The sequence below is a fragment of the Stegodyphus dumicola genome, chromosome 2 (assembly GCF_044657685.1).
Source record: "Stegodyphus dumicola isolate Sdum_Otavi_A_Nest chromosome 2, ASM4465768v1".
Taxonomy (NCBI): Eukaryota; Metazoa; Arthropoda; class Arachnida; order Araneae; family Eresidae; genus Stegodyphus; species Stegodyphus dumicola.
In genome coordinates, this window is record NC_140769.1 from 107272027 (window position 1) to 107290969 (window position 18943).

Genomic DNA, 18943 nt, shown 5'->3' on the forward strand with positions numbered 1-18943 from the left:
ATCTTCCTATGTGAACGTAACACAAATATCCATGCTTATGTTTCCAATAAAGTTTATTTCCCTTATACCGGATATGACGTCATATTTTTTTCGCATTTATTTCAGAAACTATGTGTCGTGCAAGTACAGTTTTTAAGCATTTTTAATGTATTCCAAGCGAGAGATCTGGTTGTGCAGAATTTGGGCAGTCTTGATGGAGTACCCTATATAAAAGGAGGGATGGCATAACTTTGTGACGAAGCAGAAATTCAGAAATTAAATATCCAAATTCAAGCAATTTTGCAAGAAACCTGTTGTTACCGTTTCCATCTTCATATTTAGCTGAAAGTGGATTTACTGCCGTAAATGATTATTTGCTGAAGAAAAGAAATTCACTTGATTATCAGTAAATGAAGAGACTTGAGATTGAAGCTGACTAAATTGGAGCCTAATATAAAATCTCAGCAAGCCTCATGCTCCAGGTCTCACTGAATTTAGTAGACTCATCTATAAGTGTCTTCACACTGTACCATGACGTTATTAAATAATTATAATTAAAATACTCCAGAAAAGACATTCATTCAAATTATTTTTCCCTTTATATTAATTAAACAGTTATTTTATCTTTTGGATACTTACGATCACTTCTCCTTTCCGTTTTTTCGGCAGAATACAAATTTAGTTCACGTGTACTTAAAGTAAGGTTTATGATTGTAAGAAAGGTGAGTTCTGCCTTTCAAGGCCACGTTACTAGGACTGCTAGATAAGAAAAGATTTGTAGTTGTCGGCTTTGTATTATAACTGCCGATAGTTGATATCCACGTCGATTAAATTTTGAGCCAACTTCGAGTTAAATGGATTTGTGTAACCTTCGGCAACTAGCTTACTTGAAATTAAATACTACATTTGACCTACTATTTCTTTATATTATCTCGCCACAGGTGGCTGACTTAGTTATAAGCACAAAGAGCGAATTCTGTTCTCATTACTTTTAAATAAAAGATCTTTTACACCCTTCTCAAGTATCAGTTGTTACTTCAGACTTATCGATAATTCGCTTAACGTCTACCAAGAGTTTGGATGATTGCAAAATACACTAAACTCTACAAATAGAATTTTAATAAACTATTCTACTATTCTATTATATGTTTTTAAAATTAACATACTGCTTTTTCTTAACAGTTTCTTGACGATTTCTTTTTAAAACCTAAGTTCCGTGTCTTCAGCAAGTTGTCATTTAGGCTTCATTCAATTTTTGACTATAAAAAATTATGTATACGTTAGTGACAGGCATCAGAATATTAGAAAGGTTGGTGGGAAATGACAAAAAAGAATTTGGGAAAAAATGTTTTAGCCTGTTTCGAATCCTTCACCCGTATTTAAATTTTGCTTGAAATATTTCTTCAATGCTGCTATAAATTGTATTTGAGAAACGAAGGAATTTTTTTTTCTTCTGTGTATTAAAACAACGTTTTGAAGAATTCTTTTTTAGTAACTCGGGCTATTTGAATTTAATCTAAATTATTTATATACACTGCGCAAAAACAAAAAAAAGAGGGGGGGACAGTTCTATATCTCTCGTTCTAGTGGGCCGATTGACGAAATTCAGATTGCGTTTTTCATGTCTGGAAAGCGCGACTTAGGTTATGTATTATATTTACATATAGCATTATTCTAATATAGGTATTTTGACACAAAGTCGGACTTTTTCTGAAATAGCATGCCAATTTTTTTCCAGTTTGGCATAATTTGAGTCGATTCTACGACTCAAATTATGCCAAACTGCCAAAAGTTTTGTAAAAATCGTAAGGGTAGTTTTTAAAAAATTAGCTCTCAAAATTTTAGCTCCTAAATGTTAATTGAGTTTAGTATATATCTATTAATCTTTCTTTTTTTATTAAACTTATTCTGTTCTTCCTTTCACATTTCGAAATTCAGATTCATTCCAAATAAAATTCACGCATTTTTTATGATTTATTTTTAAAATTTGTATTTTTAAATAACTTTTATAAATTTTTCAAAAAATTTTTGAATTATAAACTATAAAATTTTTATCATCATCTTAAAGTAGACTTACATCAAAATTTTCGAAGATATACGTGAATTTATATATTGGCGCCTTTTGAAATTTGGTATATTTGTTGAAAGCGATAAAACATCAAAGGTGGTTTAGATACTTTGTTAGTATTATTTGAAAGTGGAACGACGTGACTTTTTTCCCGTCATGCACAATGGGTGGGAACGAGGTGCCTTTTTTCCGCTCCGGCATAATGGGAGGGAAAGGAAAATAGGCTGCCATATATTAAGAAGTTCGCCAAGTGAATTATTCTCGGCGAAAAATGAAAAAATTGCGCCAAGCTAAATTTTTGAATTTCTTCGTAAATTTCACACGAAATTTTACAAAATTAAATATCTAGGCATAATTTCAGTCGTAGAATCAAAATCTATAAAACAATTTGCCTGTTATTTCAGAAAAAGTCCGATTTTGTGTCAAAATACCTAAGTTAGAACAATGCTATATATAAATCTAATATATATCCTAAGTCGAGCTTTCGAGACATGAAAAACGCAATTTGAATTTTGTCAGTCGGCCCAGTAGAATGGGAGATACAGAACTGTCCTCCCCTTTTTTTTTCGCAGTATACATTTATTCAATAACTGAATTCTGACCATATAATCTCGAAAATTCTGTGCAAATACAGCTTCATGCATTACACTTCCAGTATATTTCAAACAGCATAACTCACGAAAAGCTAAATAGGATATGTTGGTGAATAATATTGTTTTGCGACTGTTGTGACAGATTTTAATTATACTTACTTTGAATGGCCACGAGCTCCTAATCGTTTGGAGGTGACATCTGGGAAAGTGTTGCGTATGAGCTGAAATTAAACGAAATATCAGTATCATATGAAATAAGAGAAGCTTACCAAATAGCATTTAGAAATATTCTTATATATTTGTGAACATTTTTTAAATATATATTCTGTATATATATTTCTTCTTTCAAACTAATTAATATATTGTCTAACAGTCTTTCAAACTAATTAATATATTGGTTACCAATAAGAAGTAGCAACAAAAGAAGAAGAAAATGTGTCCAATGTTTCTTTTTTTAAAAAAATATGATCAAATCTAAATATCTCCCTAAATTAGGAGAAAAACATAGCTGAAAAATATGTTTATTCTGTTATGCTGCAAAATATTTTTAACGCTTCGGAAACGTGCTTTACGATTAAAACTGGATCTAACGAAAAATATTTCATTCAAATTTTAAAATAACTATTTTAATAACCAGTGTTTAATGTGATAAAAAGATTTTTCTTCTATACGTTTAATAGTAGAATTTGATTGCTCAATTAATGTACATTACAAAGTGTTAAGTTACCTATTGTGATTTTTGTTCATTCTTAACAAAGAAATATTGATATCACAAATAGAGAAAAGTTTCTAATTTTTTAACACAATTTTTGAGTTAATATAAATAGAATTAATATTTTTAAAAGATATAAAATGTTTTTTACCATGTATTTTTTCCATTCCAAACTTTTTTATCCAATGTAAATTTCTCAAAAAATAGCGTTTGTGTTAAAAATCTTGGTGTTTCCTTGGAATCACAGATGTTTTTTCCAAATTACTAGTTATTCCAAAGAATTTTGGAATTACTAATTTCAATTTGTATATTATTGTAATTAATAAATCGAAATCGGTTATCGAAAATACATATTTGTTAGATGTGTTTTGTTCGGGATACTGAAATTAAAGAGTCGGTGAAGTCTTAGAAGTGAAGAAGTACGGTAATAAGTACGGTAATAAGAACTTACTTTGCCGAATGTTGCTTTGCAGGTCGGTACAATGTTTTTGCCTTTGCAGTATTCCAAGTAATGGTCATAAACTATTTCTCTCGGCAGGCAAACATCGGGACAAGGACAATAATTGTCTTTTAGCCTGCCAATAAAATATTTTATGAACGACAGTTTTTCAATAAGTAAAGTAGATTACATAAATCATGTTATTGGCAAATTTTCAATTTTCTCATGCTTTCTCATCTGGGAAAAAATTATTTATTATTAAATAAAAATATTAGTATATCTTTGATTATAATTAATGATCCTTTGGTCTACATTAAACTATTGTTCAAGAAGTTAAACATTTTCCAGCATCTTCTCCTCTATTTATTATTCTATTCCTCGACATGAAAGATTTGCTAGTCTTATTCCAATTTAATTACCCACATTTGCTAAATAAAATAAGGCGAGTACTGTACCAAACTCGGTAAGTACACAAATTTAATATACAGCTTATTCCAGTTAAATGGGTAATAGGATTTTCATATAAGAAATTAAATTGTGTAAATTAATGTAAGTGTTGATATGAATAAAAATAACAAATAAGAAAATAAATAAGTTATTTTGAAGATCTTTAAATTAAGAAAATATAATTTTTTGCAAAAATGCACGTAAAGATTTAGCTCACATGTTAAAATTCATAGAAAACTTTTAGCCTCATATATGAATGCCCATTTTTTCATGTTCGTGGAAAAGGAAAACAAAGTGAAATGTCACAAATACACTAAATATTTTGAATTAATAAACTTAATTTTCAGTCTCTTTAGACTTCGTATAATATCCGTAAAAGTGACGAATGAAATATACCATAAAGGCAGTAGTTACTTTCAGAACATTCGGATTCGTATAATATGCGTAAAAGTGACGAATAAAATATACCATTATGACGGTAATTTTTTTTTTTTTTTTTCAGTACATTCGGATTCGTATAATTTTCGTAAAAATAACGTGAGGAAAATAACGATCAAGAGTCAACAGTAACTTCAGCCTTTTTCATTCGTATAAATTTCGTAAAAGTAACGTGCAAAAAATTCCATACCCTTATTTCACCAAAATTATACGTATATTTTTGAAGACGTGCTACCTGGGTTAATTATTAAAAATCATTAATCATAATTAATTTTGTTCCTACTTTGTTTAGCGAAATAAAAATATTTCTTTAAGCTACAGAATTTTTGGTGAAATAAAATAACAAAGCAGAAAAAAATATTTTTTTTTTTAAATTTTCGTTCATTAGTTGACTTCACACCCATAAAAAACAAGGCAGTCGGCAACTCTTATATATTGTGTTCCCCAAAATTAGAATTATGTTCCCCAAAAAGAGTTTGAACTGGAAGTATTTTAATAATATAAATATATTATTAAAATACCTGCAGAGCACAATATTTTAATAACCATAATATTTTAATAAGATGGCGAAGAAGTTTCATTTGACGTTGTGTTTCGCATAGATACACTATTCAAAAGTAAGGAAGGATCACGGGATACAGCTATATAGCATAACTACGTAAAATTACTGGAAGCAAACATTCCTCGAAAAATGACCTTATGGAATAATCTGGGGAATGGTTTTCCAGTCTTATAGCAGCTTTAGAGTAAATATAAATTTGGCCCACAGGGAGAAAAAGACGAGCTTCCAGATGGGTGGTTGATCCAGTTATTCCACTTGTTTGGCGCTAGATTTGCTTGAATGTATGAACTTACAGCTTATTTATTGCAATGATTTGCATACCATGTCGTTTAATGGCGATACCATGTTCGACTTCTAGTAAGGGCATTTTGATTTACAACTTCTAATGTCTCTCCAGTAGTACTGAACTAAAAAGTGGGAGACGAAAACTCGGCATCAGCTTGGATTGGTTGACTACCATCATTCGCCGTTAGATGTGGAGAAGCATGTAAATGGGAAAAGGCATGCCTTCCAAGTACTTTTGCGATGAAATGATCAGTGTATCAGTTCGGTAAAGTGAAAAGACGGATTGGATTATCATTGAGGAGCACAGTGAATTTTTCAAGAAATCTCACTTAAAAATACCTAGATTTTTGATAGTATAAGTTAGTCATTCATTAGTCGAAAAATTCTTTATTATATCTTTATTCCTTAAAACTCTTTGTAATGAATGCCAGGAAACATTAGATCATTCAACAAATGGAAACAGGTAATTTTTACCTACATTGCTTTAATTAATCTATGAAGGAGACCATTTACAATAGATGTGATTAAAATATGGATCTTTTAGAAGCCATTCAGGGCTTTTACAGATACAGATGGTGATGTAGATGATACCAACAACAATTCAACGACATTTTTAGTCTTCGACATCAAACTATTTCATTCCGTTTCTGATATTTACATTTCTAAGCTTCGATTCTTCTTCTTCAAACAGATGCCCCTTCCCCTATGAAGCTATTGTCGCTATGGATGTAGATTTTCGGGAAATGTGACACAGAATTATCACTGCATAGGATCGATAGATCTCCTGTCACAAGATCGACGCAGGAGCTCAAGAATTTGTTTCCGATTCTATGCTAATGTCGATTCTATTCTAGTGTCAATTTATGCTGAATGCAATTGCCTAAAGTTATTTATTTATTCAGCGTTGCTAATTACAAGCCTTGCGGACTTCTTTGTTAAGTCGATTGTATACCGATGCCGATCTTACCCCATGTCGATTCTTTTATCAGTGTATACTCTATAAAGGTAACTTAATAAAATAGTAATTTAATCATATTCTTTTGCCTCTTCTGCTAGTTACAAGTCTGGTATACGATGCGCTCAGTGTCGGATTGTATACTGACGTGTTACCTCCAGCTCATTCAAAGACACTATACGAAGGGATTGTAGTCATCCCTATCTTTGTGCGTCCTCTTCGGCCTTAAGAGCTTTTACATTTATGGCACTACACTAAAACTATGAACATACACCGAATTACAAACATACTCTGTAACTACGAATAATTTCAGATAACTTCTTCTTGTTAGTTACCTCTCGTCGTCGAGATGATATCCTACGTAAGGGTGGGGTGCCAAACGAACTAATATCATTCCAACAAAGAAAAAAAAAAAAAAAAAAGATCAACAGACACGCATTTACTGAAACAGCTTCAAACATTACCAAGTTTCGTACTGTTTGTTATGTTACATAAAATATTACATAGTGCACAAGTTCGTATTTCACTAGGTTCTTACATTATTCAAACTAATTTTCTTGTTACTCTGTGCGTTTAGCATATTTCGACGTTTAGCATTTGGGAGAGAAAAAAAAATTATACGATAATAAAATTTAAAAAAAAAAATAGTGATAAACTAATATTAAAAAATAAATATAAGGGGAAAAACACAACGAAAAAGACTAAAAAGAATATGTATATATATATATATATATGTGTGTGTGTGTGTGTGTGTGTGTGTGATATTTCGGCAGTCGTGATGAAGCTTGGCATCAAAGTTCAGGCATAGTTTTTGCAAATTGGTAATGACGAGACACGATGATTTAGCTTTTAATTACAAATATTTATTCCATAGCTTCAGAAGCAGATTTCCTTTTCGTTACCTTTTCTATTCGTTGCTAAAGAAGATTATTTTAAATTTACTGCGTCGTAGAGGAAAGGAAGATGGGAGCAGTAGCGTAGGTTTTAACAGCACAGGGGGAGGAAAGCTTCTGACGCAAAATGGCGCGCATTCGTTATTTATAGTAGCGGTTATGTAATAGGCGCGAATGTTCTGGAAGGTACTGGTCTAGAGAAAAAGATCCTGAATTGCAGAAAGTTAATTAAAGGTTGCGTGTTCGCGTAGAGCAAAGCCATCGTATTTTTTTTTTTTTTTCTACATATATATAGTACGATTAATACTATTTTTTCACAAACAATATACTGTACAAGCAAGTAAACAGTACTCATTATTATGCAAATGAATTAAAAAGGCTACCTGATGCAATACGTACATTAGCACTGTTGCAATCAAATCAATAAAACATATTATTATATGGAAAAATGATAAAGACCAGCTGATACTATATATAAAGTTAGGACTGTTGTGAGTGCATGACTTGTTTTCAATTAAACAATAGGAAAAAAGTTTGAAACTAGTTGAAACGCAAGTTGACAAAATAAATGTTACTAGAAATACTGTAGAATATTTGTGATTATTAATAAGACTGAAATCCTTTATTTGGTACATGTATATGTGCCCTATATTACTAAATAATATTTACGCTTTACTGGGCATGTACTTCAAAACTTCTACCATCCCAATTCAAAAATTTAATACTGTACAGGTAAATAAACTGTACGTATTATTATGCAGAAAAATGATAAAGACTAACTTACACGACACATACATTTAATACTGTTACAGGCTACTAAACAAAACAAATTATTATATAGATAAATGATAGACACTAATTGTTACTATACATAAATTAAATCTGCTACCAAGTGAATAATCACAATAATACCACAATTTTAGATTTAAACCTTTGGTATATGTTATGAAAAGCATCGATTTAACAGAAGAATAACAGATAAAGTAAAAGCTGTATAATCCTCAGTCAAAGATGTTTTACGTTAAAGTAAATTACGATCAATGCACTGATTTTTCAATTTAGTTCGGATATTTACCCATTTTTGCAGGATACTATAAAAAGAAGCTCTGTGTGAAATTTCTTTTGACACTGCCTTGTTACTAAAGACCGCACTTGATTTGAAATACATATGATACTACGAAGTAATAACTTCAATTTTATTCCTAGCTGTACGATGAGAAATATAGTTGTGCATTTATTGATTCATCATGGAAGCTTTAAAATGTCCCATCACAGGTCTCAGATATCACTAATGTGATATCTAAGATTCCTTGACAGATGGCGCGATATTTATTTCCTGATTGGCCATTGATTTTGTTATAAAAATTACTGTTGATGCTCCTATCTTCGCAAAATTTTGCTTCTGAAGCAGAGGGATCTATGTCGGTATACCCTTGAAATCAAAAGTTTTATTCAAAACCTACGCAACAGATTGCTTTTTTTGTTTAATTTTAAACATTTATATGTCTATGTGCTGCTATCAACTTTTTGAGCAGGAAGGAAAAGAGCTGTGCAACTTCACAAGAACAAGTATGTTCAGAGAGAACTTTAAGTGTGAAAGCTATTGAATTATTCTTTTAACTAAAGAAATTTCCACTTGCACAGTGTCTAAATTGGAAATACAAATAGCAGATGCAGGTAACAGAGCTTTATAGCAGCAAATACTTCATTTAAATTATTAATATTAAATTAAGCTCATAAGAATACATTTATAGTTACCATTTAATGGTGTGGCCAACTTGCTTTTTTTTTTCTAGCAAGCCTTTTATAGTAGAAGATTTTCTTTGTTTAGAAGCCTTGCAAACCTCCATACTGTTCATTTCGACATCTGAAAGCCGCATCGTTGTTTCGTTCGTTTCCAATGCCATTAAGTTGCCAGAAATTAATTATCCGTAATGCTACTCATTAAAACTTAGCAAAAATCCTTCAAGAAATCCTTTCTTAATCCTGAAACAGAAATAACAGAATATTGCAATAAAAATGTATAACTTTAAATAGGATGATTAAGATTTGTGATGTTTTGAAATGTAAGGATGTAGAGTTTTGTTTCCATCACTTCAGCATTTGAAATAGTAACGGCAAAAATAGCAAATACTAGAATTTAACGAAAATTATCTCTAACTTAATTATTAACTAAAAAAAATCTAAAAAGGCTCAGATTTTAAAGGTCGCCCAAAAGGGTTTGTTTAGGTTTTTCTACGATTTCGTTGAGCTCGTAGTCTGCCCGTCTGCTGTTTCCACTCACTCCTGCTAACATTTCTTTTTGTCTTTTTAGCTTTATTATTAAGCATAATTTTCTTCGCCCTTACATCATATATAACTCAACAGCGAAATTATAACAATTTTAAAAGTAACATGTGTTTAGAATTGCGTATGAAGTATTAGGTATTGGCATATATTTTCCTTTTTTTTTTTTTTTTTTTTTTTTTTTTTTTTTTTTTAAATTTTCTGAGTTTATCATATCTGATATATATTTCTGAGTTTATCTGAATTTTCTTAGTAAGATGGCTTGCAAAAACTTTTTTGTCTTTATTATTAACGCTTTGTGAGTAAAATTTATTAATTAAATATCGTGTTCTTCGCACTTACGCCATATAAAATTCCGTTGAATAGCAAAATCACAAAATATTAAAAACAGCATATTTTTACAACTTACGAATCATTTGAATTTTAATACAGTCTCGTGCAGCGGAGATAACAATGTTTTACTCCATACAGTGTTCCTACTCTTCGCTTTCAAATCGTCGAGTTTGTTAAAAATTCATGAAAGCTTTACAAAATATGAAATATAAAATTCGAGATTCAAAATTCGGGCTTCCAGATGCACATGTTCGGGTGGAGGACTACGTTATTCAAAATTGGATGCTCCTAGGTAGCGTGTTTTTTTCACAGTACGTGAAACATACATACACTCATGCAGATTCTTCATTGCTTAATTTCTTTAAAAATTATACAGAACGATAATATTTCGTGGCAACAATTTGAAAAGTGGTTCAGACATTTAAAGTGATACCCAGCCATATTCCATTTCTAGACTTAGAGCCCATAATTATTCCTAACTAAAACAAAATTAGCATATTAGTTGAAACATCGATACATCCTGATAATGCATAGCATTATTTGATAAAATAAATTTCAAAATATAAGCTTTATTCGGAAAGCAAGAACGCATTATAGAGGTTGGAAAAGTTTGCAGAAAGTTGAAATTTATCCTCGTAATCTTTATATATATATAAGCGGCTAAAGTGGGTGTCGCCGATAGTTTATTGTTGCCACTCGGAAAAATGAGCGCTAAAATTAAAGTTTCCTCAGTTTTTAATCAATATCTCGGCGAATTAAAGTCGTACGAAGATGAGAACGGTATCGATGGATTCGAAGAATTTTTTGGAATCCGAGGATACGCGTCTCGAATTTCAACTCGGCACCGTTCCGTAGATATTCGAGAAAAAGGAATTTGTCACGTAGCCAAATCCCTGTAATAGGGAAAACCCAAGAAAGAAAGTGGAAAATGTAGGGAAAACGTAGGGGAAAATTAGTTTTTAATTAATATCTCGGTTAATTAAAGTCTCAAGAAGACGCGAATGGTCAAAATGGCGTGCCACGGACCTGCGGAATCCAACGGCGTGCTTTGCTGAGCCCGAGCGCCAGCCGTTTCGGAGGAGATGATGTTACTTCACCCCATATATATATGCGGCTTAAGTGTCTGTTTCTCGCCAATAGTTTATTGGTTGCTTGCGTAACTGTACTAGCCAATACGGTGAAGTTGCCACTGCACAGGGTTGCCGTTTCAATTGAGACGTAGACAATTTCCTGTAAAACTTGCCTTTGCTATGACCATCAATATGTCTCCGGGCCAAACGCTTAAGCGTGTTAGCATTTTTTTACCTGAGCCTGCATTTGAACACGGTCAACTTTATGCTGCCTGTTCAAGAGTTCGTGAAAGAACGGACGTAAAATTAAAAATAATGGATGGTCCTCTGCAAGGCAAGCTTAAAAATGATGGAAAGATCTACACAAGAAATGTTGTGTACAAAGAGATCTTTGACATGTAAATTAATATTTCATTATTTAAATCACCTTTATTTATTGAGCTAGCGGTGGCTCTTAAGAAATGTACCGCCAGTGGTTTCCTTCATTGCACTCTACTTTAAGCAATTAAGCAAGTAGAAGGGGAAAACCCTGTGGGGCAGTAAGCAAAGGAGCTACCTCACGCCCTGTCCTGGGTAATTCAGTTTGAATTAGAAGATACATTTGCACAAATCATTTTAATTACAATTTATAATATCTAGAACAGCGTTGATTTAGTATGATTGTCGGGCTTTCTAGTTAATAATATATGTAGGGTAATAAAAACAAATTACCCTATTAGAAGAAGTATTGTAAATATGGGTGGGCTCCAACTGCGCGAATGAAAATCCTCCCCCGTCCTGCTATAGTCTAACTGCGCGAATCAAAATTTCTTTCCGCCTGTTGCCTACAGGGTTACAACTTAACTTTTCGAAGCCAATTGTAGCCAAGATGAAAATAAAAATAAAGAAATTGAATTACATATCAACAATCAGAAGAACAAGTAAAAATATCTAACAAGCAAACTAATTACTTGAATAATAGTAATAAATGCGAGAGCTAACAAAGAAAATAAAAGGTATTGGTAAACATACATATTAGCATTACAAACATCTTTCATTAATTACAATATTAGAGTAAAAAGTATTATAATAATATCATAAATTAAATAATTATGCAGTATATCAATTATATTTTTTATTAATTTTCATCAATAATAGTCAAGATGTCTGAACTAGACTGGAAAATTTAATACAGTTCACTGGCGTGAAAAAGATCATCAAAGTGCTCTAGAAATATTTTTTGTTAATTAAAGTAATCATATAAATGTTTGCAGAAATTTATAGTTAAATTTTAAAAAAAGCTTAGCATGAAATCTATTATAACATTACTATGCGTTTGGAACACTGACGTATAAATTGTAAATAAATTAAAATTATTATGCTAAGAAGTTTTTTCTAAAATTTATCTAGAAGAAAAGAATTAGATAAACAGTACTGCAGATTATATAATCAATCAGGCCTCCCAATAAATAAGAGCTTTTTTTTTTTTTAACCAAAAACTAAAAATTGGGATGCAAACGTTTGTGTAATATACTTGAAAATATCTGAATATATAATTAATTAGAAACGTACAATTAAATTAATAACAAGCTAATTAAGAGTACCATTAAGCTTAATTTCATTCAATCTGAAACAAGCAATCGATCAGGAGCTCCGCATAACTGAAGTTTTATTGCTATTTTACGTAGATTTGCGTACAATAAAAATTTACACTTGTGAAACAAGTGAATAATATACTGATAGTCAACAGGAATTAAAATATAGTGGTTAAAAATATAACTACTTGTCAGAAGGTGTGCAAAGTTACCATAGCTACAGAAATTGAATGATTATAGAAAACTCATAAAATCAAGCGCTACAGTGTGAAAAGAAAATTCTGGAATAAACATGTTAAGAAAATTAGATGGAGAAATAATCCTTAATTTATTTATATGCATATAAACTCTATGCTTTTGGAAAAGGTTACATATAATTTGGATCGAGGATCATCGAATCTGAGTTAATTTCTTTCCTTATTTTTTCTTATTAAAGGGATTTGTAAAAAGATATGCTAAGGTAAAAGCGAAAATTTTTGCAATATTTTTAAAAAATAAATTTTAAAAATATTTTTGCTTCATGAATTGAAATTTTTACGAACTCAGGTCGAACTACCAATGTTTAGTGACTTTTCCGCTTGATCATAAGACCTTTTAAAATTAGGCTGAACAATATATTAAAGAAAATAGAAGATATAGCACACGTAAGAACAAAAGTGGGCTGAATTAGAGATTTACATGTTTGGTGAATGAGTTAAACTTATCTATATGCCATTATGAAATATTAGGAATGTAGCATAAAAGCATCAGCGAAGAAGGCAATGCCAATCTAAATCATTGTGATCTAAATGTATAACATTATCAATATCTGCTATTAATTTCAATACTGCTGAAAAAATTATAAATGAATTCTATTATAAATCACATGAACTTGTTGCATTATAAATTACAACAGTTAGAAATATTATTAGCGTGATTTAACGACTATCTTTATTAACAAATAATTTCAAATAATTAATTTTACAAATAATTCAGCCTGAAACTAGGTTATAAAATAAGCTCATGCTGAAGATTAAGCTTTACCAAGGTGTTAAAAATATCTTCTCTTAACTAGTTATGATGCAAGAATTTGTAAAAATTATCATTTATATATAATTTGGCATAAATACAATACAAAATATATAAATTCTATATACATGAAAACTTGAATACAGTGCAATAATATGTGAAAAAGGAATGGATAAAAAGAGAATTCAAAATCCCAAGATATGGATATAAGGGAGTTCGAATTTTGTTTGTTTATTACGAAAATTCTGCATGCTCATGATTATCAATTTATTAATTAAATGTGTATTAGAAATTAAATGCATGCCAAAGTACATCAGGTAGAGTAACTAGAAAACAGAATAAATATTTAAACGTTTCTAGTATTAAAGTATGGACTTTGTAAGAAAGTTAAATAACCTTAAAATAACTTAAATGACTAAAAATGGAAAGCTTAATACGGCAATATATTGCAATAATATTAGTGTGAATTTAGAACCACTTAAGAAATCCAATTTTTAGATTTAATTTTAAATTAAATTAAAACTGTTTACCTAAAATGGTAAATTTGAAAGTTAAAACCAATCTGCTATCTAAGATTTGTTCATATTTATCTAGATAAGAAACTTATTTAAGGTGCGCTACAAATCCGAGATTTGATTGGTTGATTATGTATCAGTTTTGTGTATGTCATTAATCTATCAATTTTATTATTCAAAACTGATATATATATATATTTCACTTAACGTTATATATATATATATATTTAAGCAAATTTAAATTTTAACTAACATGTATATACGTAAAAAAGCAAATTAAAAGTTAAAATAATTAAAAAATGTGCAAACATATAAAAGATTTAATTTTCGAACTAATCTACAATAAAAAAATAATAATAATATTCACTTAACGTTATTTTTTGCAATATTTACACAATTTTGCAACAGAACATACATTTCACATTACAAACAAGTTTACATTTATTAATTCACAATAACCACTTAACTCTACTTTACTTCAATTAGTACTCTTTTTATGATATTTGCTAAGCAAACTTACATCTCTTGATTGGCTCAACTACTAAACTCCCTAACATAAATAGTTGATCAGTTAAAATTAAAACTTGAATTACATACTTTTAAGATATTTAATTTTTTCTAGATTTATATTATTTAAATATTTTAATATTAACGTTTACAAAAATTTTTTAATAAAACAAAGATAGCAGCTTGGCACTCTACTTACATCAGAGCCATCTATGTAATTTGCAGAACACACTTACATTGGAAATACTTTTGCAGACCCCTACGTTAATATAGTAGGTAAGTTAGGATTAACACTTACTATTTACTTGCTTTAAGTATTTTTTTAATATTTTTTATGTAGTATTTAAGTATTTTCTTGATATGAAATTATATTTTTAAGTATATATATGTTTTTTATAAATTATGAATTAGTTCTTTTTGTTTCTTATTGGTTTATATAAATTATGTCTAGTTCCTTTTCAGTTTCTTTTTATTGATATGCATATTCGTGTCGGGTAAATTTCTGTAGACAAGGGTTTCTAAAATGCTTTGGTTTCTAAATTAATTTTTCTGAAAAATTAATTTTTTAAAAATGTAATTATTTTATTAAAAGTTTAATTTTATACTTTACATTGCTTATTTCTCAAAAACCTTCATTGGTATTTTTCTTTTAAAACTTTAATTTTTAATTGCTAATTTCTAAAGGTACCACTTTATTGGTACTTCTTTTTGGACATTCTTCATTCTTGACTCTTTACTTTTGGTTTTGACTTTTACCCTTGCCTGCATGAATGACGAAACACGAATTGAATGATTGAAGAGTTAGGTTTGGAGGCAACTTTCCCTTGATAAGTCTGTCTCTTGCCTGCTCAACAGTCATTCACTTAGGCATTTTTAAAAAAAAATTTAGATTAATTTTAATTTGCTAAATTGGTGAATTTATTTTCATGGTTTGGTTTTGCACTTGATTTACTTATGCCATTTGAATTTAAATAATATTGTAGATTAGTTCGAAAATTAAATCTTTTATATGTTTTCATATTTTTAAATTATTTTAACTTTAAATTTGCTTTTTTACGTATATACATGTTAGTTAAAATTTAAATTTGTTTAAATTTAAATTTCATTCCTTGCAGCAATGGCGCAAAGAATTAATTAAATTTGTATTTAATTTAAATTAAATTTATTTAAATTCAATTCTTTTGAAACAATATATATATATCAGCGACTAAAATCTACAACTTGGAAAGTTTTTAATTCTTACAGAGAATAAAAAAAATCTGGCTTATCATTCTTTTAAGCATCATAAAATTTTAAAATGAGTGTGAAAGAAATTCATCTTTACTTTAGCGCACGCCAGACTTTAAATTAATATTTGTTCTGTATGCATAATTTTTTACAATATTGATAAACGAAAGTAGAGGCTTGCAGTCTCAATAAAATGCCCCTAATAGCGATAAATGACTTTTTGTAGCACCCAGTCTTCTTGGAAATTCAAGTTCTTAGAAAGAGGGGACAGGAAAAAGTCGCGCAGTTCGTCTATTAGATAAGGGGGGGAGGATTAAATTTCGCGCAGTTCGTACCCTACCGTAAATATCTGTATCTAATAACGTTTATTCGTAAATGAAACACAAGCTACTTCCCCTTAGAATCTCTCACAAAGTATACCTTTTATGGAAGATTAATTTTCATGGCCTTTGCCTTAATAAATTATTAAAGTTTTAGAATAAATTACTGTCACTTTGCATAATGAAACTCGGCAATTTCAAAAATAACAAACGAGCTCCAAACGATATGTATTGGCAACAGAGGATGCAAAAAGAAGTCTTAAAATGATTTTGTGCTAACGTTGTATTTATGCTTCATTCTTTCAGCATGTTACCTTCTTTTACGGAATATACTCGTGATAATATTGCCGAATAGGTAAACCTGATGTTATATAAAACTTATAAATGAATCTGTTGTAAGTTCTATATTTCAACACCTCGATTTAAATGTTTGTAAAGGTTACCTTTGATGATTTGTATTCTATTTGTGTTCTCTATGAGCGAAGGAAACTCTTTAACTTGTTAAATAAAGATTTCGTAGTTATTCTAACTTATCATTCTTCAATAAAACTGTGCTAAATAGAGGATAGTATACTCAAACGCATTTTGCGGTTTTTCAGCTGAGGATGGTGGTTCGGTAAAACCATCGAAACTAGTACTGTGAAAATTTTGTAAATATAACGCTGATTTTTGTTATTTGACTTCTGAATTAGTAACGCCTTAATTGTTTTAAATGCATGACATATCATAAATTATATAAGGCTCTTTTTCCCGAAGTTGAAGCCAATGCTAATAGAAAGCATCCTACTTATATTCCTTCTATAAAATTGCAGAAAATAAAGTAATCGTCTTGAATTTGTTTAATTGCTGAAGGAAACAGCGCGACAATCTGCCAATGCGATTTGTCAACATGATTTATCAATGTAATGCTTGGAACAGTTGCATATGATTAGATCTGACATTTTTAGTTCCACTTGTGGTTATAGGTTTTGTTTCTTTATATTATAATTATATTGTAATTCCTTTGTATATGTATCCAAGAAGGTATTCTGTCTCATAATTAAGTAAAAGTTCGAATGAAAATGACTTTACTATTATTAAAGTTTTCCTTTCCAATAAAAAATCTTTATACAAATAAAGAATTCCTTTGCAATACTTGACACAGTCAATTTCCGATTAACTGGGCCCTATCTAAAAAAGTTAAATTTGTTTTATAAGATATTTTCTCCCATCTTTCTGAATGTCTTCGCTGTGTAATTGGAAGTATACTCGACGCGCATTGGAGAGGTCCAGGGCTCGAGACCCCGCGAGTCGCCCTTTAAAAAGGGGAAGTATATAAGGTATTTTCTCCAGTAAGGTATACAGAAAAAGATTCAATCATTTAGAGAAGATAGAAAAACCACAAGAAATTCCCACTAAAGATGACTTCCTCGAATTCATTCAAACTTCAGGCCAAACTAATCAAGAAATGCCTAAAAACCTTTATAGTGACAAAGTTAAGCAGAAAAACCCGCGGGAAAATTTAGCAGAAATCATTAACACTTTCAAAGAGCAGGAAACCCTTTATCTCATGAAATCAATAACCACAATAGCTCAGAGAATTAAATCAGCTAAATCAAATATGCAGAAACTTTGTCTAGCTTTTCAAGCCATCGAGATTATTTTGAACTTTGTAGATCAAGATTAATTCGCAGCTTCTCTCAAGACAAGCACAGCCGAGCGGCAGAAATCCTCAAGCTGCAGATCCTCACATCGTAGGGCACCGTTTACTTCTCTTCTAGAGACTCTGCACAAGGTGCAAAAAGTACGTTCCATCTTACTGGATTCAACTCATCATTAAAGACACCTTACTTATAATACATTGATAAAGGCCGCACTAGGCCGATTGCCTATTAATTGTGTTACGACATAGACATAGGCATACGTATTTTTTCCATTCTTTCCACATGCCTTCGGGGGTGTAACTCGAACCATACTCGACGCGTATACGAGAGGTCCAGGTTCGAGTCCCGGTGAGAGCACTGCACATTTTTCAGGTTTCCAGCATTAAGGATAACAGCAGTAATAGCAGATGATGTCATAGTGTTTGGGAGTTATTTTAACCGCAATAGTACGTAATTTAATCGTATACAATCGGGGATATATAAAACTTGTTAAATAACATGTTAAAAGTAAACAGTGCATTCGCAAAAAATAAATCGTGCGCAGTCATTAATCTTTTGTTTCACTTTGATTCTCTAAAAATGGAAGACTGTTGTAAACAAAAAGAAATAGCAGGTGTGGCATGAAATAACAAAGAAAGAGATTCTTCATTTCCTCATGACGTTTACTATTCTTCCATTTCAGTGCATTCTTTTTGTTTTGAATACTCATTTAACTTACGTAATCAAAGGTTTATTAATTACGTTTATTCACCAGAGTCAACTGCTTGAAAATGCTGATAAATTATTAATAGCATTTTTCTGCTATTTAATTATAATATGAATTAATTCCTGCTTTTTATGTTTTTCTAATCGTTGTCAGACTAACATTTTTTTTGTATTAATCCCGGCTGTCATCCTCGTTTTTATCACAGTGATGTTCCTAATATGTATCGTTTATGATGCTTGTAGATATTTCATTTATTATAATAAAACATTATTTACTTAGATTTCTTTTAATTATATTAGATTATAATTAGATTAGGTTTTAATTAGATTAGATTTTAATTAGATTTCTTTTAAGCAATTTATAATTTAATGCATCATACTAAT

General features: G+C 30.3%; 1 protein-coding gene across 4 annotated transcripts in view; it reads right to left on the bottom strand.

Moving 5' to 3' along the window:
* Positions 1–18943, bottom strand: part of LOC118185464 (DNA-binding protein RFX6-like) — a 169261-nt gene that overhangs the window by 139865 nt on the left and 10453 nt on the right. For all 4 annotated transcript variants that reach the window (XR_015039520.1, XM_085811010.1, XM_085811011.1 and 1 more), the window contains exons 2-4: positions 9130–9357; positions 3804–3927; positions 2800–2861 (exon numbers count right to left, since the gene is read on the bottom strand). Coding sequence is in view for 3 of the 4 variants with exons in the window: in XM_085811010.1 (XP_085667136.1) it covers positions 2800–2861; positions 3804–3927; positions 9130–9278 (335 nt within the window). In the remaining variant the exon portion in view is untranslated. The remainder of the gene's footprint in view (positions 1–2799; positions 2862–3803; positions 3928–9129; positions 9358–18943) is intronic.